General features: G+C 40.0%; 1 protein-coding gene across 3 annotated transcripts in view; it reads left to right on the plus strand.

The window, feature by feature from the left end:
• Nucleotides 1–25,792, plus strand: part of Lekr1 (leucine, glutamate and lysine rich 1) — a 186,615-nt gene that overhangs the window by 72,654 nt on the left and 88,169 nt on the right. For all 3 annotated transcript variants that reach the window (XM_037206641.1, XM_028888675.2, XM_028888676.2), the window contains one exon: nt 7,504–7,689. In XM_037206641.1, the coding sequence (XP_037062536.1) occupies nt 7,504–7,689 (186 nt within the window). The remainder of the gene's footprint in view (nt 1–7,503; nt 7,690–25,792) is intronic.

The raw sequence follows: 25,792 nt of genomic DNA on the forward strand, positions 1-25,792 counted from the left end.
GAAGAAACATTTGAGAATTGTTTTTACAAAGTCAGTATTACTTTAATACCAAAAGAGAAAAAGATACAGTACAAAGGAAACTATAAAACCACTCTCCCTGATGAACAAAGATACAAAAATCCTCAACAAAATCTTGCAAACTGAATACAGGAGCACCTGACAAAGAGATCGAGTTGGCCTTGTTCCAGAAAAGTAAAGATGGTTCAACAAACACAAATTAGTAAGTGTAACCTACAGTATAAACTAACTCAAGGACAGAAACCACATGAGCATTTTATTTGACAGAATCATTTCATGACAAAAGTACCAGCGATAATAAGGGTGCGGAGGACATAATAACATAATATGAAACATAGCGGGAATGTAGCTGAAAGGCTATATATGACAAAGCTATAACCAACATCATGCTTTAAGGGAGAAGAATTGAAACATTCTCATTAAAACCAGGAACAAGACATTGCTGCCACTTTCCCTACTCCTATTCCATATAATGCTCAAAGTCTTAGAGCAATAAGACAAGCCAAGGAAATACAATAGATACAAACAGAGAAGCCACAGAACCCTTATTTTCAGATGATATGACCCTAAAGACTTCCCCAGAAAACTCCAAAAATGATCAACATTTCCAGTAAAGAGGCAGGATACAAATTTACATACAAAATTTAGTAGTCTTCCTACAGACAAATTACAGACATGCTGAAAAAGAAATCAGGGTGATGGCCATATGCACGATAGATTAATAACACCTTGGAATAAATCTAAGCAAAAGTGAAAGACGTCTACAATGAAAACTTTAAAACTCTGAAAGAAGACATTAGATGGGAATACACCAAGACCTACAAAAGAACAAAAATTGATAAACCCCAAGATTAAGAACACCCGCTCCTCAAAGGATGCCGTTAAAAATGAGTATGATGGAAAGCTGTCCTAGAAGGAGTACTTCCGGTTCACCAAGGGAAACTGAGGAAGGCCCTGCTGATCCTTTAGATTTATGTTTTGGTTTACATGTTACCTCCTCCGGGAGATCGTCGAGGAATGTTTTACAGCCTTCCTATCTAAACGTCTCTATCCGTTGTTTCATACTAAATAATATGTGTCACTGTTGGGAGTCTGCTTGTCAACTCGTTGATTTGTCTTGTTGTTTACTGTCTATCCTCTGCTAGGCTGTAGTCTCTGAGAAAAAGAACAGGGCTTTCTTCCAAAGCTGGGAGGTGGAAATGCACACACAAGGACAGCATACTCAGTTGCCAGACAAGAGGTGAGTGCACACAACCCATGGGTGTATGCAGTTGAGATCTTGCCATGGGGAGAGGTTTCTTCCTCCTTGCTCACTACTGTCTACATGATCTCAGCCCCAGGGCACTGTGTACCGATTGGGACAAGTGGGTGCGAAACATGAAAGGTGCTGATCCTGTTCTTCTTACAGCTAGCTGCTCTGAATGTACTTCAGATCTAGCAGATGTTCTAGTGGATATAGGAACACACAACATTCACACCTTCAAGCTTTGAGAAAATAAATTGAACATAAGATCCTCAAAAGCCAAGACCAGTAAAGCCTGAAGAAGCGTCACATCTACTGTACTGTCCGGTATGGTAGCCACCAGTCACTTGTGGCTATAGAGCATTTGAAATGGGGTTTTAGCCCCTTGGCAAAATGTGACACTTTTAGATAACTGGAGTTAAATACACCATTAAAATTCATTTCAAGTCTTCAGTAGAAGATTTAATTTACACGTATGGCTTTGTAGTGGATATCGCTTAGTGGATATTGCTATTCTAAATTAGTGAGATGAACTCTTCCACACTTTAAAAACTAAAAATATAATTCTAGTTTGATACTTACAAAATGATAAAGGTAATGCGAATTGTAGCAGGGATGCTTTCATCTGTCTTTTCCATCTTTTTTTGTAGCTCTTTTTTTGTTGTAGATCTGTTTTTTCATTTTGACATACGACTGTACTTCAAATTTTCATCGTCTTATACTCTTTCCCAACTCTCTCTCAACCTTCATCGTCGAACCAAGGCTGACGCACAAAGAAACTTATAAACTAAAAATTGAAAGAAATCAGAAAAAATTAGTAACAAAGTCTTTCTCTTTTCACCTTTCCCTTTTTTCTTTGAATTCACAACCAAATATTAGTACCTTTGACCAGCTTTCTCTTCCTCCTCTAACACCTTCCCTCCACCATTTCCTTTACCACTTCGGTGCTTTTCTTCAAAAATAAGTCACTGGTGAGCCGATCATGTATCAGCATCGCACTCCAGGTTGTCCAGTCTTGTCATAGAAAGACCCAGAGAAAATCCCATAACTGACAGTCTTTTTGCCAAGTGGCTCTCGCGCTTTTAGAATGGGACTTTCTTATTGATCTTACCAAAATTTTCTTCTTCTTTATTCCAGAATCTGGGTTTACTTTTAAAAATCAGTCACTCTCTCCTCCTCCCTCCCCCCCCCTCTCACCTTCCCTCCCCCTTTCCCTCTCCCTTCCTCTTCTCCAGCCCAGAGTCCAGGCTGGATTGAAACATGTGACCGATACTTAAATGTTCATAACTGTTTTACTCATGATAGCTCACAACTGGAACTAGTCCAGATGCTTTGCCATGGGTGAAGCACAAACAATGCTGAATCAGCACAAAAAGGAAGGACTTACTAATACATGCAATAACTTGAATGAACATCAAAGAAAATTTTGCAGTTTAAAACAAAGTCAATTTCAGAATCTTTTCACGGGCTTTTCCTTTTTTTAGTCCTTTGAGGATTTCACAACTCATGTAGTATCTTCTGATCAGATATACTCTTTCCTCCAATCCTACGCCTATCCCCTCACCATTTTCCTTTCCCCACTTCGGGTGCTCTTTTTAAAAAGCCACTGAGTCAACTTGGTGCTGCCTGTGGATGCATGGGTATAGACCATCTCCTGGGTCATGGGCAGCCTCTTGGGGCCAAATCCCTAAATAAAACTGACTTTCCCACAACAACCAACAGCTGCCAGTGGCTCTCCAGCTAGGATGGGACTTCATGAGCCCCTCTCCATTCATGCTTGGATTTTGTCTGACTTGATCTTGTGTTTGTAGTCACAGGGACTGTGAGTTCATGTGTAAAAAGGCCTTGTTGTGTCTGGAAAATACCTCTAGCTCCTAATTTTTCAACCCCCCCTTCTGTTATGATTCTTGGGCCTTTGAAAGAGGGACTATGATATAGATGTCCCATTTAGAGCCGAGCTCCCCATGTCTCTTATTCTGTGCACATTGACCAGTTGGGTCTCTGTATAAATCACCATCTACTGAAAAAAGGAGTTTCTCTGATGCGGGCTGAGAGATGCACATACAACTTAGGAAGCAGCTTATTACTACATCAGGTTAGCAGAATAGTGGTTGCAGGTCCTCCCTAGGGTCTGTAACTCAGCCAGCTCTGGGGTTTTGGCTCTGTTAATGGTACCAAGCATGAATTCTAGCTTGTGGATTGGACTTCAAATCCAATCAGAAAATGTTCCATTTCAAAATCATTTATTGTTCCATTTATGTAGCATAAGCAAAGATGAGCAGTTGCTGAGGACTAGCTCTGGTTGGTTAGAGAATGAGCTGGCTGCAAACAGCAGGTTTGAGCTTGGAGGTATAAATCCCATGATCTGACTGTGGTAGTAACTATAAAGCTGCATGTCCTGGTTAGTTTTTTGTCATCTTAACACAACTAGAGAGTCATCTGGGAAGAGGAACCTCAGCGGAAGAATTGCTCCCATCAGGTTGGCCTGAAGCCAACTCTATGGAGGCATTTCCTTGATGGTTGGTTGATGTGGGAGGACCCAGCCTCCTGTGGGCACTACCACTCCTAGGCCAGTCCCTGGCTTGCATAAGAAAGCAGGGTGAGCAAATCATGAGGAGCAAGCCAGGAAAGAACATTCCTCCATGGCCTCTGCTTCAGTTACTGTCTCCAGATCTGTGTCTGAGTTCCTGCCCTTATGATGGACTGTAATTGTAATCTGAAATAAACTTTTTCCTCTCCAAGTTGCTTTTTGTTAGGGTGTTGTCACAGCCATACAGAGCAAACCAGAATGTTCTACTTGTGTTAAAGTTGCGTAGAACAAGCATGTATACACAAATGAGTTTGTACACAGCTGGTTAAGTCTAACATGCTTCTCTTGGGAGCAGAGTGAAGGGGGAATGGAACCGCTCTATAGACCTGTTTGTAACTTCCTGTAAACTGTTTCAAAATAAAAGAGTTTTTAAAATCAAGGTCATGTTTTTTGATTCCTTCATTTAATAACTATAATTTTAAAGGCCTTTCTTATTATTGTAATAAAATTAAAGTTATGTGAATTAATGGTCACACAGTGAATGTAACATTGGAATTCCCTGATAATAAGGTTATAGAGTTCTTGTAATAGCATAATGACACAATATAATTGTACATTCACTTGACGAAGCTCGAGGCTACAAAGACAGAAATAAACCTTAATAAGGTAAAGAACTTAGTTTGTATTCTCATACTTGCTTTAGCTAATGAATTTTGCTAAAATCATTGGGTGCTAAGAATCAGACCCAAGGCCTCACACAGGCATCCCACCACCAGGCTGCAACTTCCCTCTGGTGAGTCAGTCTCTCTCTCTCTCTCTCTCTCTCTCTCTCTCTCTCTCTCTCTCTCTCTCTCTCTCTCTCTCTCTCTCTCTCTCTCTCCTCTCTCTCTCTTCTTAGTTTTTCAAGACAGGGTTTCTCTTTGTAGCCCTGGCTGTCCTGGAACTCACTCTGTAAACCAGGCTGGCCTCGAATTCAGAGATCCATCTACCTCTGCCTCCTGAGTGCTGAGATTAAAGACATGCATCACCACCGCCCAGGATATCTCTTGACCTTTTAGAAATCAAGTACAAAGTTATGTTAGAGTTGACAGTTTTAATAAAACTGATGGAATTAAGAATGAAATAGGCATATCTGATTAGATTGCTAACATTTTGGGGAGGTGTATGTTTTAGTTGTTTAACCTAGTTTGGCATCAAACTATCCAGCTCGAAATGCCTACCTCTGAAATGAAACTGAAACACTTATTCAAGATGTTCAAATACTGGCACATTAGGAACCATTTAGAAGCTCTACTCAGAAGCCTTTATGTCTGTAACAGCTCCTGTTATTTCCAAAGCATGATAGTGGAAACTACAGGGCAATAAAATAGATTGTTATCTCTGGCCTAAATTAACCTATACCCTAATACGAGTTTGTATGCTTACATGTGATCAGTACAAAGTAAGTGTGCGAATTGGTATGCCATATCTAGGTTAGCTCAGAAGGCTTCCATTATGGTAGCATGTGAGCTATGGCAGGCCAAATGTGTGAGGATGGGATTATTTCTCTGGGTTGCACTGAAACAGCCTCAAGTTGGGTACAGTAACCAGTATAGGTTGACCTGCTAGGGATCAGAATTCTGAACCACAAATTGGGACAGATAACCAACAAGTGTGAAATTATGGAAACAAAACAGAATTGTATTCTAATGCCATGAGCAGTTGATAGAGGAGCGTTTAGCTCATCATGCTTGAGTTCATTTACCTTCACTGGGTTTGATTTCCTGATGCCATGTTGGGAATGTTCTAGTCCCTATTAGTTTGGAAATCTTGCTGTACTTTTCCATGAGTACATGGAAATAGACTATATTTCACAAATCAGCTGGTGTTGCAGATTCTGCCTCTTAGTGTCAGATAGAAAGTCACATTGACATGAGTTATTTTAGAGACGATACTGCTCACTAACAGAATCAGCCAGCTAAGCCGAAGCAAAGTCACTTTGGCAAATGAGAAAGAGGTGGCAGCATGTGTGTCCTGCTCTGCAGTGTCATTCTGACTCAAACATGGGCAGATGTTACAGTATGGGACCGTTTATTCAGCCATAGGAAGCTGCCTTCCCGGGGGTAAAAATACCCAGGAAGCGGTTTCCTTTGTCTCACTCTGTTAAGTTGCCTTGTTTCTTATAGCGTTCTATATTCATGTGCTGGCCCTCACTCTCCCAGAAACAGGCTCATAGCCACAGCTTTAGAAGCATATTAGCTGTTCTCAGTGGGTAAGATGCCAGCTAATGTAACTATTGGACCACAGTAGAAACATGCATTTATTTCCTTAGGTTTCCATTTGCAAGTTGAAAAGGAACTAAAAGAGAAAAGTTACCTGGGCCTCTTCTCAAGGCCACTTTTTTCTCACACACATTACTTTTACCCATGTAAAGAGCTGTTGCTTTGTTTTCTTTGAATCAGATTCTCCTGCTCTTTCTCACTCACACTCTTGAGCTCCCTCGACCTCTAGCACACTCTCTCTCTCTTACTTTTTTCTCTTTCATTTCCCCTCTCACTGTCTTGCTCTCTAATCTCTCGATGTCCCTCTCATTGGTTTGGAACTGGCTGTGCAGAGCAGGCTGGTCTTGAACGCAGAAGTACGTGCCTCCTCTGCCCTCTCAAGTGCTGGTATTAAAGGTGTGCACCATCAGCCTGGCTGGACCACATTCTTGGTTGTGCTGTGCACCATCCTTTAGGAAATTCCTCCTTTCCTGTACCCTGCTGTCATCAGCTGATGTATTGCCTGCTCCTAGATCTGTCCTGTGGATCTCTACTTTGATCTTTCTTGCATGTGTAGACATGGTAGAGCAATAAACCAAGCCAACATGGTGAGATACCCACTGACTCCTGAACCCACTGCACAACATAGGAGGGACTCGCCATAGAAGGCAGTGCCAGGTAATCTTCCTAGAAAACTGTCCAGAGTTTCATAGTCCACACCCTCATTAATGTGATTAGCTGATCTGTACGAATGACATAGTATTTTTCGTGTGTGTTTTGCTGCCTTAGTGGTGGCTTATGTTGGCAGTGCCGAAAACATTGGTGAAGGGAAAATTTGTTAATTTTTCTGATGGATGATTTGCTCTGACATTTTTCAAGAAGGTATATGAAATGTAAGTAGAACTGTGAAGCCATTTAGAAATTAAATGGAAGGAGAGTAATGGCATTGAATTACTACAGTAAATTCTGGTTTCACTCTAGGGGACAGAGTACCATTAGAATCATTAAAATGCATTCGCTAACTGTTAAATACTTTCCACCCACGAGCTTGCTAGTTTTAGCTGCTCCGTCCTCCAGGTCTTTTGCACGCTTACCACTTAGAAGGCAGGCCAGTAACCATCTTAGAAATGCTACCAGCCAGTTCATGCTGCACGTTTACATGCACTTTTCTCTGTCATACAATTTCAACAAAACCCAGAGGACTCCACAGGTATTAAACTTTTCATATTTATATGAGAATGTAAAAGTATAATTTAAGGCAAAAAACAAAAAAGTGCATTATTTAGCAGCCCAGTCTATTTTCCTTGTTTCTTTTCAGAATTGCTAGTGCATTTACATCTAACTTTTGGCTAGGGGTCATACTCTCAGAAAAGTTGTTTTCTTTTCACATACTGATTTTCTAAAAGAAAACCAGTTTTTAGAGGATTGTGATTTAATGTCTTCTGTTTATAAACTTTGAATTTTCTTTACAGAAATAGATATGTTAAATAAAAGTCTGACAATTTCCCAGAGAAATAAAGTATGCCTGGAAGAGGAAATGAAAAATCTCAAATTGTTGTCAGATGCCGCCATATTGAGGTCTCAGCAGATGCAGGTGTCCAAACAACATGAAGTAAACTTGCAAGCCAGATGCTATGATCTGCAGAAGGAGGCACTAGGTAAAGAGAATTCCTTCTTGATGTTGTTAGCAGCTAGCTGTACCGGAAATGTCTGCCGCCTTCTTAACGCCATGATAGTCTGTGTTAATTCATTTGTCTTGCAAATATGCCTGATAACAACCGTGATAACTGCCTGTGCTCTGTGTTTGCGGTTGTCCCCTGCTGTCTTACCATTGAAAGCAGCAGAATTAAGTGGGTATGTGAGAGACCTTTCGAGTACAAAGTACGATTTCAGCAGAACAAAATGGAATTTACTTTGCTGTCGCATTATCCCTAGGGGATTGTTGGTCTAGGATGCAAAAGGAAAATGGAGCATATACTGTGTGTAAGAGGAATCCAGATTTTATTTTCATTTTTAATGTTTTATTTCTAAAACTTCAACAGTTTGTGGAGGAAAGTGATAAGGTTTTCAAAACTTCATGTTGAATATAAAACCCTGAATTGTAATATGCTTTGTAATTTTTGTTGTCATAAAATGCATGACCTTAAATGTACCATTTCAAACATTTTTAACTATTCAGTTCGGAGTTTTGAAGTATATTTATTTACATTTTCTGCAGTACATGTGTGGAACTTTTTCACAGTGCAAAACTGAAACTTTGTAGCTACTAGATGTTCTTTTCCTCTCCTCCTCAGCTCTCAGCAGCCGCTGTCAACTTTGTTTCTGTGAGTTTGACTCTCCTAACATGGTACAAATAAGTGAGATGATGTGGTATTTTTTTGTTTGTTTGTTTTGTTTTTTTTTTTTTGTTTTTTTGGGTTTTTTTTTTTTTTTTTTTTTTTTTTTTTTTTTTTTTTTTTTTTTTTTGTATCTGGGGTTTTTACTTGTCACAATGTCATCTGTGTCAGAATTCCTTTCAGTCCTGACTGGATACAGTTGTCCGTTGTGTGTGTGGGCACTCCTGGTTCTTTTTCACTCATCTTCCTGTGGACTTCTGGGGGTTTACATCTCTTACCCATTGCATCTGAGGCTGTGGAGAAGGTGGGTCTACAGATGGCCCTTGGAGGCCTTGCTCTGGGATCTCTGATGAACACCCAGAGGCAAGATGGCTACGTCATTTGAGCAGTGCCCATACTGTTTCTCTAGTGACAGTATCATTTGACATCCCTGCCATAATGGCGCCAGGCTCTTGTCTCTGCACCTTTAGCAACATCTAATGTTTTGGGTGGTCATTTGCATCTTCCATGGGGAGCTGTTGTCTGTGTCCTTTGCCCATTTTAAAGACGTGGCTATTTTTGTTTTGTTGTTGTTGAGTTGTACAAGTGTCTCATAAGTGGGACATATAAACTGCTTGTCATGTATGTGGCTTTCCCATGACATAGGTTGTCTTCTCAAGCCATTTATTGTTTACCTTGATGCAAAGGCTCTTCCCAGCTGAACAGGCCCCGTTCTGTGTTTTACTTTTGTTGCCCATGAATTTGATGTCGTAGCCAAGAAATCACTGAACAATGCAATATTCTAATTTCTTCACTTTTCTTTCTCAACATGAATCCAGAATTTTAGACAGTTTGGGGAATAAGTCTAAGGAATACATATTTCTACCTGAAAGTATTGAAAATTGTTCATCAAGATAATGATAAAAATAGTATTTTAATCGGAGTGCATGATGTGAAATCCACAAAGAGTCAATAAAAGAAAGAAAAAGGGTGATATTTTAGAAAGATTGAGTCTTGAGGCAGTGTTAGGAAGGAATGAACACACACTAATGGCAATCCAGAGAGGGATGAGTGTTGGAAGAGAAAAGAAGGAGTCATGCATTCAGTGGCACCATGAAGTCAGAAAAGAAATGTGAAATTTAATTTAAAAATTGTAATTTTTATATGTGTATATGGGGGTCATTGGTGTTCCACGGTGCACATGTGGAGGTCAGAGGTCAGCTCACTGGAGTTGATTCTGTCCTTCTACCATGGGGCTTGAAAGCAGGGCAGATACCCTTTGAGCCATCTTGCCAGCCCAATAAACTGTAATATACACCAGTGATCAGTTAGTTATTTTTCCTTTGTCTTTTGGTTGCCTATTTAAAGTGGATTTATTGAAGGTTCTCTTGGTAGCAGTTTGTGTTGTTGGAGTTTGGCTGACCTGGACCTCCTACTCCTCTTGCTTCAGCCCCTGAGTGCCTAGATTCCAGATGTGTGTGGACTTCACAGCTCCTCTTAAGCATTTTGTTTGTTTTTAAGACAGGTTTCACTGTGTGACCCTGACCGACCTGAAACTCACAGAGATCCACCTGCCTCTGCTTCTGAGTGCTGGGATTCAAGTGAGTGCCACTATTCCCAGCCTCCTCCTGATAATTTTAAAGAGCACTTTGAATAGTACGGATGTTAAGTGTTCTATATATTCATTTTCTCTAAAGTGCATTTTTATTGAATATTTATGGTATCATCATATCAGAGGTTTGTATTTTGGTATAACCAAATGGTGATCTTTTTTTTTTTTTTGTTTCTGATTCATTTTGGTTAAAACATTACATAATATACATAGTTTTAGGATCCTTTCATTTAACATATTTTTGTGTGATATGAGATTCAATTATTCAGTTTCATTCTTTTCCCACTGTACTAGTTTATGTGTAATTAAATCATCATTTTTACCATCTAGCAGTAGAATTTCCTGTGTGTTAGTGTCTTTTCTCTTCTGTTGTACTAATTTATTTCATATGTCATTAATATTAATTTTAGTAGAATACCTTATTAACCCATTCTTGCAAGTAGTATTTTTTTCTGATGTTCTTTAAATATACTTGATATGTAATTATATTCCACTTAAACCTTTTATGTGTGTGTGGTGGGGGGGGGGGGGTCGTGTACATCTGTGGTAATCAGAGGTCAAAGTTAGGTGTTTTCCTCAATTGATTACCATCTTATTTTTTTTATTTTTAATTCTTTTTACAATTACTTATTTTAATTTATGTGTAGGAATGTTTGGCCTATATACATGCATGTGCACCAGTTGCATGCTTGGTGCCCTCCAAGGTCAGAAGAAGGCATCAGATCCTCTGCAAATGGAGTCACAGATAGTTGTAAACCACTGTGCCAGTGCTAAGAAACAAATTCCAATCCTCTGGAAGAGCAGCCAGTGCTTTTAACCGCTAAGCCATCTCTTCAGTGTCTCTCTCTCTCTTCTCTCTCTCTCTCTCTCTTCTCTCTCTCTCTGAGACTGGGTCTTTCACTAACCCTGGAGCTCACCACTTGTCTCTTCTGCCTGACTGTCAGCACCCAGAATCCTCTGTGTATGCTTCTCAGCACTGGGTCACAGGTGGACCACACTGCCTTTCCAGCACTGGGTTACAACTGGACCACATTGCCTTCACAGCATGGGTCACAGTTGGACCACACTGCCTTCCCAACACTGGGTTACAGTTGGACCACACTGCTGTATCCGGCTTTTTAATGTCAGTTCTGGGAAGCTGAACTCAGGTCAGGCCTTCATGCTTTTGAGGCACATACTTTACTGACCCATCCATCTTTTCAGCCCCTGTTTCTTTAAACTTTAAGATAATGTTATTACCTATTGTTGGAAGGCTCTGACAAATCCCTAGTAAAGTTTTCTTCTCTAAATTTTATACCATCTTTTACATAGAAAGTTACTATTACACATAAACTTAGGACAATTTTTTTTAAATTTTTTTTTTTTTTAGACAGGGTTTCTCTGTGTAGCTTTGGTTCCTGTCCTGGAACTCACTCTGTAGACTAGGCTGGCCTTGAACTCACAGAGATCCACCTGGCTCTGCCTCCCGAGTGCTGATATTAAAGAAATACACCACCACCACCCAGTTAGGATAATTCTTATTACATTATAATCCCACTAGGGATTCTAGTTAGAATTGTATTATAAGTATAAACTTTTAGAGAATTGATTTTCTCATCCGAATTCTAGTCATTTTTATCTACAACTCAGTTTTTCTAGGTATGTGATTATACTACCAGGTGCATACTCTCATAGTCTTAGCAGTTCTAACAGTAGTCAGAAGTCAAAGTTCAGAGTCTCTTGTAAGACCTAGATGGTCTCTTTACCTGTGATCCCCTGTGCAATTAAAAAAAGTTACATGCTTCCAACATACAGTGACATATAGTAGGCATTCTTGATATAAAGAAACACAACAAAGAATGATTGGCTCAGGGCACAACTTAGACCAAAGCCAATCCATCCATAGCCAGCATCTAGGGTACTTGGTAGCGTTATTTGGACTCCAGTTGATTTGGTGACTTCTAGTTCTATGATCTGCAGCACACATAGCCTCTCTCTTAGGCCTGCTCCACTCTGTGCTCTAATCCTATTTCTTTGGCAGACTCTTCACGCTCCTGGCATCTCCAGAATCTTAGTCTTCATCATACCTTAAATTTCACTTCAGGTCACATTATAGTCTCTTAAGGCTGCCTTGCAGGGATTCTGATCCTATCACATATTGCCTGGCTTCAGTGGCTTTCTGAAATTTTAGGCAAACTCCATCATCCTGTGGCTTTTTCATTTTACACTCTTCCAAAAACATGTCCATGTGGATGACACTGCTAAGCTCTGCTGACCACTCAGGATGTAGTTTTGCCCCCTTCTGCACATCAGTAGTGGCCTCTGCACACCTCGGTAATGGTTCCTTTTAATTGTCACATTGACACAATCTAAAATCTCCTGAGAAGAGTATCAATGAGGGATTATCTAGATCAGGTTGGCCTGTGGACATGTCCTTGGGAGAGTCTCTTGATCACATGACCTGAAATGGGAAGACCTGCTCACTGTGGGTGGCACCATTCACTTGTCAGTGGTCCTGGATTGTGTAGGAGTGGGGAAATAAGTGATTCATTGCTCTCTGCTCTTGACTGTTGATGTGGTTTGACTAGCTGTTCCAAGTTCCTGTTGAGTTCCTCACAATGATGGACCATAATCTGGAATTGTGAACCAAATAGACCCTTTCTCCTTTAAGTTGCTTTTATTGTGGAATTTTGTCAAAGCAACAGGAAACAACTAAAACAGCCTTAGTGGCTGATCCTGGAAAAACACTCAGTTTTAAGCAGGTGTCTCAGTTCAATCCCTTTCCTTTCGAATGAATTTCCCTGTTACATGTTGACACCCCTGGTGGGTAGGGTCTTTCACTTGAAGTACTGCCCTACTGTTCTAGTGCAGAGTTTCTCGTAAACAATTACATCTGCCTTGTCTGTGCATTTTTTTTTTCATATATTTCTTCTCTACCTTACTGTAGATCTAAGAGCAGTGAACACTTAGCATGGTACAGCCTGGATCTGTTGTGTGACACTATCCCTTGGGAGTGGTGAATAAACAGTACTCACCCTGAATAGGGAATATTCTGATGGCAGTTCTAAGTAAGAATCCAACTTACTTAGAAACCAGTTACTTTATTGGACTTACATACAGGAGCGTGGGCGAGAGGTTAGAGTACGGACAACTTGAAAAAGCAGCTGGTCAACAACAGTCCCTCCTGGGAGGCTGTGACTCACACAAGCTGGAACTCTGCAGCTCACTCCATGACTTGCAGGTAGTGCAACAGGCCGAAGACTCTCTTCTCCCCAGCTTCCCAGCATCATCCTAGGACATCCACATGCACACATATGTGCATACATACCTACACATGAGCAGCTACACATGTGCAACATGTTTCTACATGATCCACACATTTAAAAGGAAAAATAAGAAAAATAAATCTTAATATGACTTACTCCAAAAAGCCCAAAGTCTCATAACTTAAAAAGAGAAGCACTGTCTTTTCACAGGGCACAGGCCAAAGGTTTTGTAAGCAAATTCCACCAAACTTTCAAAGAACAGAAGATCCTGACTTGACAGAACCTTTGTTTCCATGCTAGGGACCGAGTCTAGGGCCTTGTGCTTAGTGAACAAGTGCTCGGCTACTGAGCTAAGTCTCCAGCCCCTACATAATATTTTTCAAAACAAACAAAAATTGAATGCATTTCTCAGTTTATTCTTCAAGGCTAAAATAACTCTGTTCTCAAAACCAGATGAAGGGATTAGAAGAAAGGAATGCAATAAGCTTCTTTAGATTATGAATATTGATGTAACAATTTTCATAAAATGTGAGTAAATCAAAGCAACATTCTTTTTTGCTGAGCACCCAATCAATTCTTATAAGTTCCTTTGAAATATAAAATACAGTCTTTCCAGATTTCTCTGAGCTAATGATGTTGAAACCATCATCATTTTTTTGTCCCTAGCAGCCCCTTTCAGCTGCTGGCACTCACCAGGCCACACATCCTGATAGTTTCTGACATCTACTGAGCACTAGCTATTTGCCCATCATGCACTGAGCATTATCTGTTCCTTCATTTCATTCACAAATAGCTCCAGGGGTTAATTATGATTATTATGCTCTTGTTACTAGTGGAGAAATTCAACATTAGTCAAGTTAAATACTTTGTATTAAGTTATAAAGCTAGTTAGTAACAAAGATAGGGCATGTCTTAACTGAGACAGAGGCCGGATTCAAGGAATTAAATATAGCATTTCATTTGATAGTTGGTTCATAACTGAAGCCATATGTACAGAGGTAAATACTCTTCCCAATGGAAATTGCCATTTTAGAGTGCGGACATCATTTTTTGAGGACTTTGGAGAAACTAGAAGTATGTATCATTTATAAAAAAAAAAGGGAAAATGGGGTGCCATCATTTCTTAATGGGTTTCCATACAGAAAAGGGAATAAACCTTGTTTCTTTCCAACTCCCTTGACTATGACCAGACATTTAAAGTTTGGGCAAACAGATTTCAGAATACTGTTTTCACAGCTTTTTAACAATGCACAGCTGTCTTAAAGGAGAGGAGCTGAGTCTGGATATGAAACTTTCAGGTATGTGATGAGAGGTTTGGGAGGAAGTTAGGAAACATTTTCAGCTACTTTTTTTTGTTAGTGATTTATTATGAGAATGAACATGTCATTTCTGAACTGAGTGTATGAAGTTGTATTTAAATGAATTTCTTATACTAGGGCCTGAGACATTTCACTCCAGTGTAGAGTTTTGATTTTATGAACTAGAAAAGCAGGCCTGTGGTGGCAAGTTCTACCTAAGAGCTGCTCCGACGTTCCTTCCAACAACAAAATTCCTCTCTCATATAACAGATTTATCTCCCTGACCTTGACTACTCTAGTGGATGGTGGCCAGGGTATAGCTTCCTGGACACTGGTGGAACCAGGTACTGATTCTTGCCAAGGGAAGCATATTGAAAACATATAAGTAGAAGTCGCACAAAATAATTTTATGGAGCTAGTGATGCTGAAAATATAAATGATTGTGAGATTCTTTAATGTGTGAACAATAAATCCTCTTAGAAGCTGTGATGTTTTGGAGTTCAGTTGCAACATTTCTTCTCTCAAAATAAGGCATTTTCAAAGTTAAATATTGTAAATAAGATCAAAGAAAAGAAAAGCAGTTAGTGGACCAGGTTTCCATGTATTATCACAACTCTAAAGTACAACAGGGCACTAAGGGTACCGTAAATTGATACAGCTCCCAAGAGTAGTTTGTATCTGTCGGAACTACAAACGCACCCCCACCTGATGTTGTAGTTCTGTTCCGGGATTACCATTAGCAAATGGAATAGTAGGTGTAGGTGTGCAGAGTTATTCCTGGAAGCAGTAACGGCAACAGAGAGCGAGCCACCTCACCGCCACACTAGGTTACTGGTTAGAGAGCTTGTGTGACCGACCATCAGACACTAGTTTCCATGCAGCTGGAAGAGAGGAGCCAACTGTCTTGTCAGTCCAGGAAAGCAAGAGGCAGAGCCTGCATCTGTGCCTTAAAAGCCTTTGCACACATGTGTACAGGCATCTGTACATGTAACTATGTACAGGAAACTAAGAGCAGTGTGTACCTGCTTGAGAGTGATAGGATTAGGTGAGAGGTAACTGGGGGAAGCCTTTGGAAACTAGATTTTCTCAACAGGTTGAGATTCTTATTACCATCTTGCTATTTTAACTTCTGCCATTGTTACCATACCTTTGCTATAACTGAGAACTCATCTCAAGTTCACATCTCCATGACTGTACCTACATGCTTTCTCTGTTCCAGGGTCCTTTCCAGGGTACCCACTACATATATTATCATGGCTTCTTAGGCTCCTCTTGATTCTAAAGTTTATCAAACTTTTTTGTTGTTGTTTCTGACTTCCTTGGACATCGAAGGATTCTAGTCAGGTATGTGTAGGATGCCCCTCTATTAGATTATCTGATGTTTTTCTTACAGTTACACTGGAGTTATGTGGCCTGGGAGAAGGAAAAGCCCAGAGGTAGAGTACTGTTTTCATTATGTCTTGTCAAGAATAAACACTACCAGCACAGTATGATTTACGACTATTGATGTGGGTTGACCTTGGTCACCTGGCTTCCCCATGGGAAAGTGACTTCTTTCCCCTTCCCATACTGTCCTCTTGAAAAGGAGCTTTCAGGGGACTTCAGCTGCCCCTCCTTTAGGGAAGAGATCTGTAGGACTTATTTGGAATTTTCCATGCATGGGAGAGTAACCTCTTCTTGAATATTGACTCATCTGTGTTTATATTTAGGTTATAATCCAATAGTTCTTTTTCTCAAGCTGTATAGCTTTGTCTTATTGAAGCTCTTTGGGTTGACTCCTGTGTCTCTGACATATTCCTATCAACACGGAGTTGTTCTTACTTTCTAAAACCACAGAGACTATTCTAACACCATCTTGTTCATTCCATGTCTCAGTACTAGAACCAGCTGCTTCTCCAAGGAGCTCTGATTCCTTCCATTCCAGGATGCTATTCCAAACCAGGAAGTCAGTGCGTTTGTTCATATGGGTATTATTTACTTTATGTGCTCTTAGGTGACAGAGCAAAGACTGTGCTAATGTGTATGCACACATTTCTATACATGCTTCTGTAACCATCTACAACTGTGTGTAAGACTAATGTGGGTTCTTATTAATGTTGCTTGTTAAGACTGCATGAATCATCCTACCCCCTTCAATGGGAAAATTATTCCATTTTTCATATTTTAAAAACTATTTCAAATTACTAAAATATATGTTTTTATAAAATTAAATAAATTTAAAAATAAAATAATGGGCCATTTTTTTCTTTAGGCTTAGGACAATTAAGACAGATTTGCTGAAATACATTGTATACTTAAAAACCTTTCTCAAAGTGAAATTGTTCCCCTAAATCAAAGCATATTTTCAAATTTGGTTCTTTGAATTTGGCTTATAAAAAAAGCAATTTCTTTGAATATTTTAGTTTTCTAAGAGACTACTAAACCTGCTGAGAACATGGAATCTCATGTTCCCAGAGAGTGAAAAGTCAAGAAATAACCTTTTCTGAATGAAAGAAGTGCTGGTGAGCACGGGATTTTCAGGGATAATGACAGGAAGAAAGGTAAGACATTTCCCTCTGGGGACCCCCCTGCCGCTCATTCAACTGTCTCTAAGTACGTATTCTCTCCTGTAGTCCTCACATACTCATTCTGGGGACTCATTTGGATGAGTTTATGATCTATTAGACATAGAGTGGTCCCTAGTCCTGCAGCTGAGATTCAAACCCAGGTCTTTGGAAACTCCCACTCCTTTTCCTTAATTCCACAAGGAAATGCAGGAAAAGGATGTCTACACTGTAGCATGGTGGACTTGGGTTTTCACTCAGAAATGCAGTTGTGCAGTTTCTTGGTTAACAGTTGCCATGTGCAATTCAAGCAAAGTTATTGAAAGAGTAATTTTAGGTGTTCAGAATCTCTGAGAAGGTTGAAGAACTGGGCTTAGAATGTAACCAGGAAGAGCCAGGCAGTGGTGGTGCACGCCTTTAATCCCAGCACTTGGAAAGCAGAGGTAGGCAGATCTCTAAGTTCCAGGACAGCTTGGTCTACAAAGTGAGTGCCAGGAAAGCCAGAGCCACACAGAGAAACTCTGTCTTGAAAAACCAAAAAAAAAAAAAAAAAAAAAGAAGGAAGGAAAGGCAGGCAGGCAGGCTGGTAGCTCCCAGTGAACACACAGCTGCTATGTCTCAAAGCAGTGGAGCCCTCTGACCTGCCACCTCCTCTGGTCCCCAGGCCACTGGATGCTGGAAGGAATGCTCTACTGTTTCAGTGGTTGGTCCCAGTGTTAACATATCCGATCTTGGGAAAAAGTCTAGAAATGAGGAGCTGTGTTTGGCCGCCCACACCTCTCGTATGTGGTTATCTTATACTGTGTTGCTGCTGTAAGTGGTCATGTAGTTGCAGGTTAGGCAAATCAGCAAATCTGGAAGTGGAGTTGGTGCGAAATTCTGTATTCAATGGTTTAGGGGTAACAAAGGCAAGTAAGTGACATATGTGAAAACCAAGTTCAGAGAACACACACACCAGGAAAGCTGCACATAGGAGAGCATGTTTGCTGTGGGGGGGGGGTGCAATAAAGCAGTTCTTAATAAAGATTGCAAAGGACCAGTCAGAGTTCAGTGATAAAAGTAGAATAATTCTGAGTTCAAAAACTGCCCCAAACCTAAAAGCAGCAGGCTAAAAACAGCATTTATGTCATATATGATATGCAAAGGATTGAAAACCGCACATGAAGGTCTATTGAATTCTGTAAGGAACACTAAGTACCCAGGCTAGGAGATGGTTGAACACTGAAACAGATTAATAAACGTGAAGCGTCAACTGTTTGCAATTCAACATTTTAACTTAATCCACAGATTTAGCAGTAAAAATTTATTTGTTCATTAAAATTGTTACTACATTTGTTTAATCTATTTGTGATGAAGTAATCTTGAGAATATGTGTTTAGGGACCAGTTCAGAATGAAAAGAAACCTATATCCATGTTGACCATTCACAAAGAGCCAGGTGTAGCAAGTCTTTCTCTCTCCTGCCAGATCCCAAATAATGATGTGGAGACTTCTTATTAATTATGAAAGCTCGGCCTATAGCGTGGGCTTCTTCCTAACTAGCTCTTATAACTTATTAACCCATTTATTGTAATCTATGTTCTATCACATGGCATTACCTCTCTTCCATCTTGCACCTCCTGCTTCCTCTCCATGTCTCCTGGCATTTCCCATGCACCTAGATTGCTCCTCTTCCTTTTTCTCTCCAGAAGTCCTACTTATACCTCCTGCCTAGCTATTGGCCATTGTAGCTAGAGTTTTCCTGCCTGACCCACAGTCAGGACAAATCTTTGTCACCCGCCAGTCCCACAACCGCTCAGACCCAACCAAGTAAACACAGAGATTTATATTGCTTACAAACTGTATGGCCGTGGCAGGCTTCTTGCTAACTGTTCTTATATCTTAAATTAATCCATTTCTATAAATCTATACCTTGCCACATGGCTTGTGGCTTACCGGCATCTTCACATTCTGCTTGTCATGGTGGCGGCTGGCAGTGTCTCTCTTCACCTTCCTGTTCTCTTAATTCTCCTCTCTGTTAGTCCCGCCTATACTTCCTGCCTGGCCACTGGCCAATCAGTGTTTTATTTATTGACCAATCAAAGCACACATTTTACATACAGACCATCCCACAGCAGGTCATTCAGCTTTTCATTACACCAATCACAGCAATACAGCTTCACGCAGTGCACAGATATCGCACAACAGCCAGGCATGGTAGTGCAGACTTGTAAAGCGAGCACTTGTGGGGCAGAGGCAGGGAAATCTGGAGTTATCCTTGTTATATAGCAAACCTGAGTCTAAACTGACCTACGTGAGACTCTTATACTAGTGAGTGACTGCACTTCTATAATGGACTTTGTGTTATCTACCAACATTCGGAATAGTATGCAGACTTTTAAAAAATGACAGTATAAGTGTTAGCCTAAATGTAGGCACATACTTGTGATTATGTTACATGGTTTTAGAAAGTTCACAAAAGTATGCAATGCAGTTGTGTTGAAATAGACATATTTGTAAACAGAAATCAGGAAGGAATTTAGATATGAAAATAAATTTTAGAAGATGGAAATATGAGTGATTTTTTTCCTTTTAAATTTCTTTCTGATATTTTAACACCAAATGAACTTTATTTTTAAAAAGCCTACCCATCTTTCATAATTAGCTAACATTCTTCCTCTTACCATAAAAATCATGCCCCAAACAACATAGCACTAATTGCAACTCTTCTGCCCTCATTAAGGTCTCGCACTTGCGATGCATAGTCTGTATTTAAGTGGGGAGTGCAGAGAGAGCTCTGGACCTTCAGTCCTGGAGAGGCTGTGCACTTAGAGACCGGATGCACTTCTAAAGCCAGTGGAATTGCAGAGTAGAGAGCCGACGGTGTCTCAGGGCTGAGTTACAGCATCAGCTTTGTTCCTGGTATTGAGTTCACTCCTAGGTAACACCCACACTCCTGAGACTGGGGGCACATGTACATTTCTCTAGTGGAAACTATTTAAAATAGATAGCAGGGTAGACAGATTTATTAGTGCTACTGTCAACTATAATATCAGTACTATTTCCTGTGTGTCGATCATAGAGATACTGCTTTATTTTTAGTGAACAACAACCATAGTCCTTACCATGTTGGGATCTTAGGAGAGAAATTGTGAATACATTTAGAAAAACGTTCATGAATGTATCTCTTCCTTTATCCACAGATACCCTTCTGATGGATCCATAGAGTTGCACTGACAATTTCTTTTAATTTATTTTGCATCAGTGATAACAGTGGTTTGGGTTTTTTTTTAATTATTATTTTATTCTCTGTGTGTGGGTATGTTGCCTACATGTATGTCTGTGCACCATATTCCTGCCTCATCCCCTGAGAGGCCAGCAGAGGTTGTTGGTTCCCCTGAGTCTGATAGTTGTTGAGTCACCTTGTGAGTGCTGGGAACTGAACCTTCTTCTGGAAGAACAGCTAATGCTGTTAACAGATGAACCCAGATAAACCATTCCTATCAAACCCCTAGTTCGAGCATGCGCGCTTGTGTGTGTGTGTGTGTCTCGCAGGCATGCATATACAATAGTGCACACATGGAAGCCAGAGGACAGCTTTATGGAGTAGATTCTTTCCTTCTTCCTTTATGCAAGTTCTTCAGAGAGAACTTAGCCAAGCAAGAGCTCTTACCTACTGACCCATTGTCCAACACCAGTTTATATTTTAAATGTTCCACACAGGCCCCAGTACTGGGTTTGGTCCCTAGATGATTGCATTATTGGGAGACGCTGGAACCTTTAAATGGTGGGCTTGTCTGGAGGAAATGAGGTCATTGCTGTCTTTTGCTTTGTTTCCTGACTACCATAAGCCAAAAAGACCCTTGGCATGTGCTCTTCATCCTGTGCTATACTGTTTCAGACCAAAAACGAAAGGCCAAGTGGCCATGGACTTGAACCAGTATGAATAATTCCTACTTTGTTGTTGTTATCTTGGATATTTTTTCACCAAAGGAAGGCTAACACAAAACAAAATAGAATTACCAATTTTGGGAAGTGTCTTAGAATTTCTATTGCTGTGAAGAGACACCATGACCACAGCAACTCATATAAAGGAAAACATTTCACTGAGGCTGGCTTACAGTTTCAGAGGTTTAATCCATTATTGTCATGGCAAGAAACATGATGGCATCAGGCAGACATGATGCTGGGGGAGTGCTAAGAGTTCTGATCCTCAGGCAGCAGAAGAAGACTGTGTGCCACATTGGGCATAGCTTAAGCATATGAGACCTCAGAGCCTGCCCTCACTGTGACACACTTCCTCCAACAAGGCCACACTTCTTAGTAGTGCCACTCCCTGTGGGCCAAGCACTCAAATACATGAGTCTGTGGGGACCATACCCATTCAAACACTACAAAAAGATATCACAACTTCCATCCCAGCTCTTTGAGTGTTGTACATCAAGCTTGGTGCATTTTCCTCCTTCTCCTCCTCCTCGGGATCACAGGGACCCTTCCTAGTCGTGCCCACTTTTAATGTTCCCTGCCTGCCTCGGCCTCCCTCCTCACCACTACCCATTTTCCACTTGATATAATGTGATTGGATCTCTGCCTACTAGCCGCAAAGCTGTACCCTTCCTCTTCTCAATCATCTCTTCCCATCTCCTGGCCCTGGTTTTGGCAAATATGTATTGGGCACCAGCAGGCCAACCAATGAGCATTGTCTTCCCTTTGACTTCTGGTGTGCACATGTTTTTCTTGCTCTTCATGGGTGTGGATGAATGTCTTACACCTAGCCTCACCTTGGGTGTATGTGGAGATGCTTTCCACCTCACCCAGCACCTCATATTCCCTTCTGGTGGTCTCCTATCTGCTTTTACAGCCTACCCCAGGTCTCCTACCCCTTTATTTGCATATATACAGACTTTAAGTTAGTATCTTCGTATGAGAGAAAATGTGATTTCCGTCTTTCTGAGTCTGGGTCACTTTACTTAATGTACTTTCTAGGTTCATACATCCCCTGGCAAATAGCATAATTAGCCTTATCTTTACCGACACCTCAAATTCCGTTGTGTGCTAACACCACAGTTCTTTGTCCATTCTTCTGTTTATGGACATCCGGGCCTGTACTGTTCCCTTGTAATAGCAGTTATCATGATAGTTCTATAGTGGGCAAAGCAGTTGAGACTTCCTCCAGAAAAATCCAAATAAAGGCAGGCTGGTACCGTCAGCTCTTTCTTGTTTTTCAGAACCAATCTGTTTAAAGGACACAATGGAAAGATACTTAAATTCACTTTTTTCTATGAACTTTATGAATATTTCATTATAATTAAAAAGCTTAAACCCAATTCTATACATTTGCATGTTTATACTTCTTCCAACAAGTCTCTTTACAGCATCAGGGTTGTAGGCCATCTCTGAGTGCTCAGTATCACAGCAGGCATCCTTCGGAGACAAGTTCACTTTCATCTCTGTTCTGCACTTGTTATTCATATTCTCAGAGATCCTGTATTGTCAAGTTTCCTCTCAGTAAGTAAGTTTACATGTTACACTCTTACAACTAACAAACCCTGAGATTTTAGACATGTGCAGAATATTTCACTATATTTTCCTTATAAATATAGTTTGAAAATTCTTGTAGTATCTTATATTTCCATATCTCTTCTTTTTTTTTTTAATTTTTTTACTTTTGGTGGGAATTTTATACGTGAATACTGTATTTACATCATTTCCACCTTTCCCTCTCTCCTCTTCCAACTTCTCCAATATCACCTCTACTCTGTCTCAAATTATTGACCTCTTCCTTAATTTTATATATACATAGATACACACAAATATGTATACATGTATATGTGCATGCACTTGCATGTGTGTATACACAGAAAACCTATGGAGTCCATTTGCTGTTGCTCATATGTATATGTGTTTAGGGCTAACCACCTTGGATTAGAAAAGCATTGTGGAGCTAATACCTTGAGAAAGCTAATTTTTCTTCTCTCAGCAGTCAGCCATTGATAACCCGTAGGTCTTTGTTTAGGTCTGGGGCCTTGTGAAATTTTCCCTATCCACAATAGCATGCCACTGGTTTTGTCATTATGTAGATCTTGTTTAGGCAACTGTATTGTTGAGATTTCATGGGTGTAGCTCCCTATCATGTCTAGAAGACCCTATCTAGCAGCAGGTATCCTAGTCCTCTGGCTCTTACAGTCTTTCTGCCCCATCTTCCATGATGTTTTCTGAGCCTTAAGTATAGGGTTTATATTGTAGATGTGTCAGTTAGGTCTGGACAGCCTATGGTCACTTCTTCTCTTTGTTTTGACCAGATATGAATCTCTGTAATAGTCTCCATCTGTTTCAAAAAGGATACTTTTTGATGACGGGTGTAAGGATAAATAAGTACTGTAGGTATAAGGATAAGTAAGTACTTAGAATACAGTTAAAAGTTATATTGATTTAGGAAAATGACAGTAAGTTCTCTTTTGGGGCCTATGGCCTCTCCAGCCACAGATAATTGGCCAGGTTTGTAGTACCAAACACGAATACTGTTGATCAGGCCTTAAATCCAATTAGAAAATTATTGGCCATTGTCAGGATAAAAATGTCATTATCGCACTATCCGGGATCATTGTTGTAGTTCCTAGCCTGTAGACTTTACAGTTGGGTAGGACCATCAATTGTTCTCCTTTCTAAGGAGTTTACATAGTACCTTCTCAGAAAGGAGTTTTCTTAGTTAGAGTTTCTATTGCTGTGAAGAGACACCATGATCATGCCAATTCTTATAAAGGAAAACACTGGGTGGCAGCTTACAGTTTCAGAGGTTCCGTCCATTATCATCATGGTGGGCATGGCAGTATGCAGGCAGACGTGGTGCTGGAGAGGTAACTGAGAGTTTTCCATCTTGCAGCCACACCACCTGATAATGCTACTCCCTTTGGGATCCATTTTCTTTCAAACCACCAACCACAGGAGTCCACTGGGTCAGTTCCAGCTCAATTTCTCTAATTCCTGTGTCCAACGTGTCTAGTATCTTTAGCCATAGGGTTTTATCTTCAAGTTCTGGGAAGCAAACAAAGGCCATAGCAATAGCTTATATTTTCTGTGACAGTCTCTTGGACTCTGCTTTCCAACGACCCTTTAGACAGTCTCCTATGTCTGCTACAAGGACATTTTTGTTCAATAGTCTGTGGCTCTTGAGGAGAAATATGGAGTAACTCCATATAAACTGTACATGAGTGTTGTGCGTGTTATATACGTATTATAAAACGTTTACCTGTGGCTTCTTTAGACATCCTTAGTATTGTTTGTCTCTTCCCTGACTCTCCCCTCTTATTACCCTCCTTGCCCACTCCCCAGTTAAAGCCCCCACTTTCCCCATATCTCTTACTTTCAGAATTCACTTTGACAATGGACTTTTCTCCATTTTGAAGTGTGTAACTATCACTCTGTTGTGTCTTCTGTCTGATCCTGCAGTCTCATGCTGTCCACCAATGTGGTATTAATTACAAGCATCCTAGGCCAAGTGTCAGATGATGACCCTGCCACCATACACCATGCAGGTGACTCTGACACCATCTGTCACTGGTGAGTATGCTGGTTGGGCGGCAATCTGGTCAGCCCCTTCAGGCTGGGATTTGCTTCTTTGTGTCCAAGGTTAAACATTCATATTTGTGTTCACTTTTTTTTAAAACACCATTGAACATTTTCAACTTTGGCTCAAGGATATAGTGTCTATGATAATTACTTTTCTACATGAAAAACCTTTAACTTTATCTTCCCATCGTTTTCTTTTGCTTATCTTTTGAAACATACATGCCCAATATTTAAATGCATATGTTAATTCTTCTCTGTATAGTTGTAAGGCTGATAATGGACTGTCAGTGGCGACCTATATCTATGCTGAAGTTTAGGGTTTTTTCCTGAAAAAAAAAAAAAAACATGTAAAATAAAATTTGAAGACTAAATTCCTAGCTCCATTTAAAAACAGATTTATTTACATGAGTTTTGTAATTTTATGTTTAGGCCACACTAATATTACTTCCAAAATGCACAATTTATCTCAATTGATTATAGTCCTCTTAGAGGTCATTATGACCTACCAATGAGTCCACTTAAATGATTTTCCTTCTACCAGGTAGAATGAAGTGTCCTTTGCTTTTGTCAGCAGTCATAAATACTGGAAGACACAGTTCAGATAAATCATCTCAGCATTGTTATTCCTCCCTAAATCTATTTAACCAACTTTCAAATGTATCCCAAGAGAGAAACTTTGAAACTTTTTTCTTTTAGTAAGCTGGTTGGTATAATAAACAACACAGCCATTTTAATGATGTTATTTTGCATAAAATATTTGAACATCCTAATTAAATGTTTTAAAAATAGCTTTACTGAGGTATAATTTACATATTTTCAGGTTTACCCATTTTAAGTGTGCAATGTATTGATTTTAGGCTATGCGCAGAATTTTGTGACCATTGCCATGATCTCATTTTAGAACAGTGGTTCTCAACCTTCCTGATGCTGCAACCTTTAATACAGTTTCTCAGGTTGTGGTGACATACCCCCCCAACCATAAAATTATTTTCGTTGCTACTTTATAACTGTAAATTTGGTAGTTATAAATTGTAATGTAAATATTTGTGTTTTCTGATGGTCTTAGGTGACCCCTGTGAAAAAGTCAGTAGACTCCAAAGGGACCATGACCCATAGGTTGAGAACCATTGTTTTAGAGGATTTCTGTCATTTAAAAAAAAGAAGCTTTGAGGGTTTGGAGAGATGGCTTAAAGAGCACTGA

The sequence above is a fragment of the Peromyscus leucopus genome, chromosome 6 (assembly GCF_004664715.2).
Source record: "Peromyscus leucopus breed LL Stock chromosome 6, UCI_PerLeu_2.1, whole genome shotgun sequence".
Classification (NCBI taxonomy): Eukaryota; Metazoa; Chordata; class Mammalia; order Rodentia; family Cricetidae; genus Peromyscus; species Peromyscus leucopus.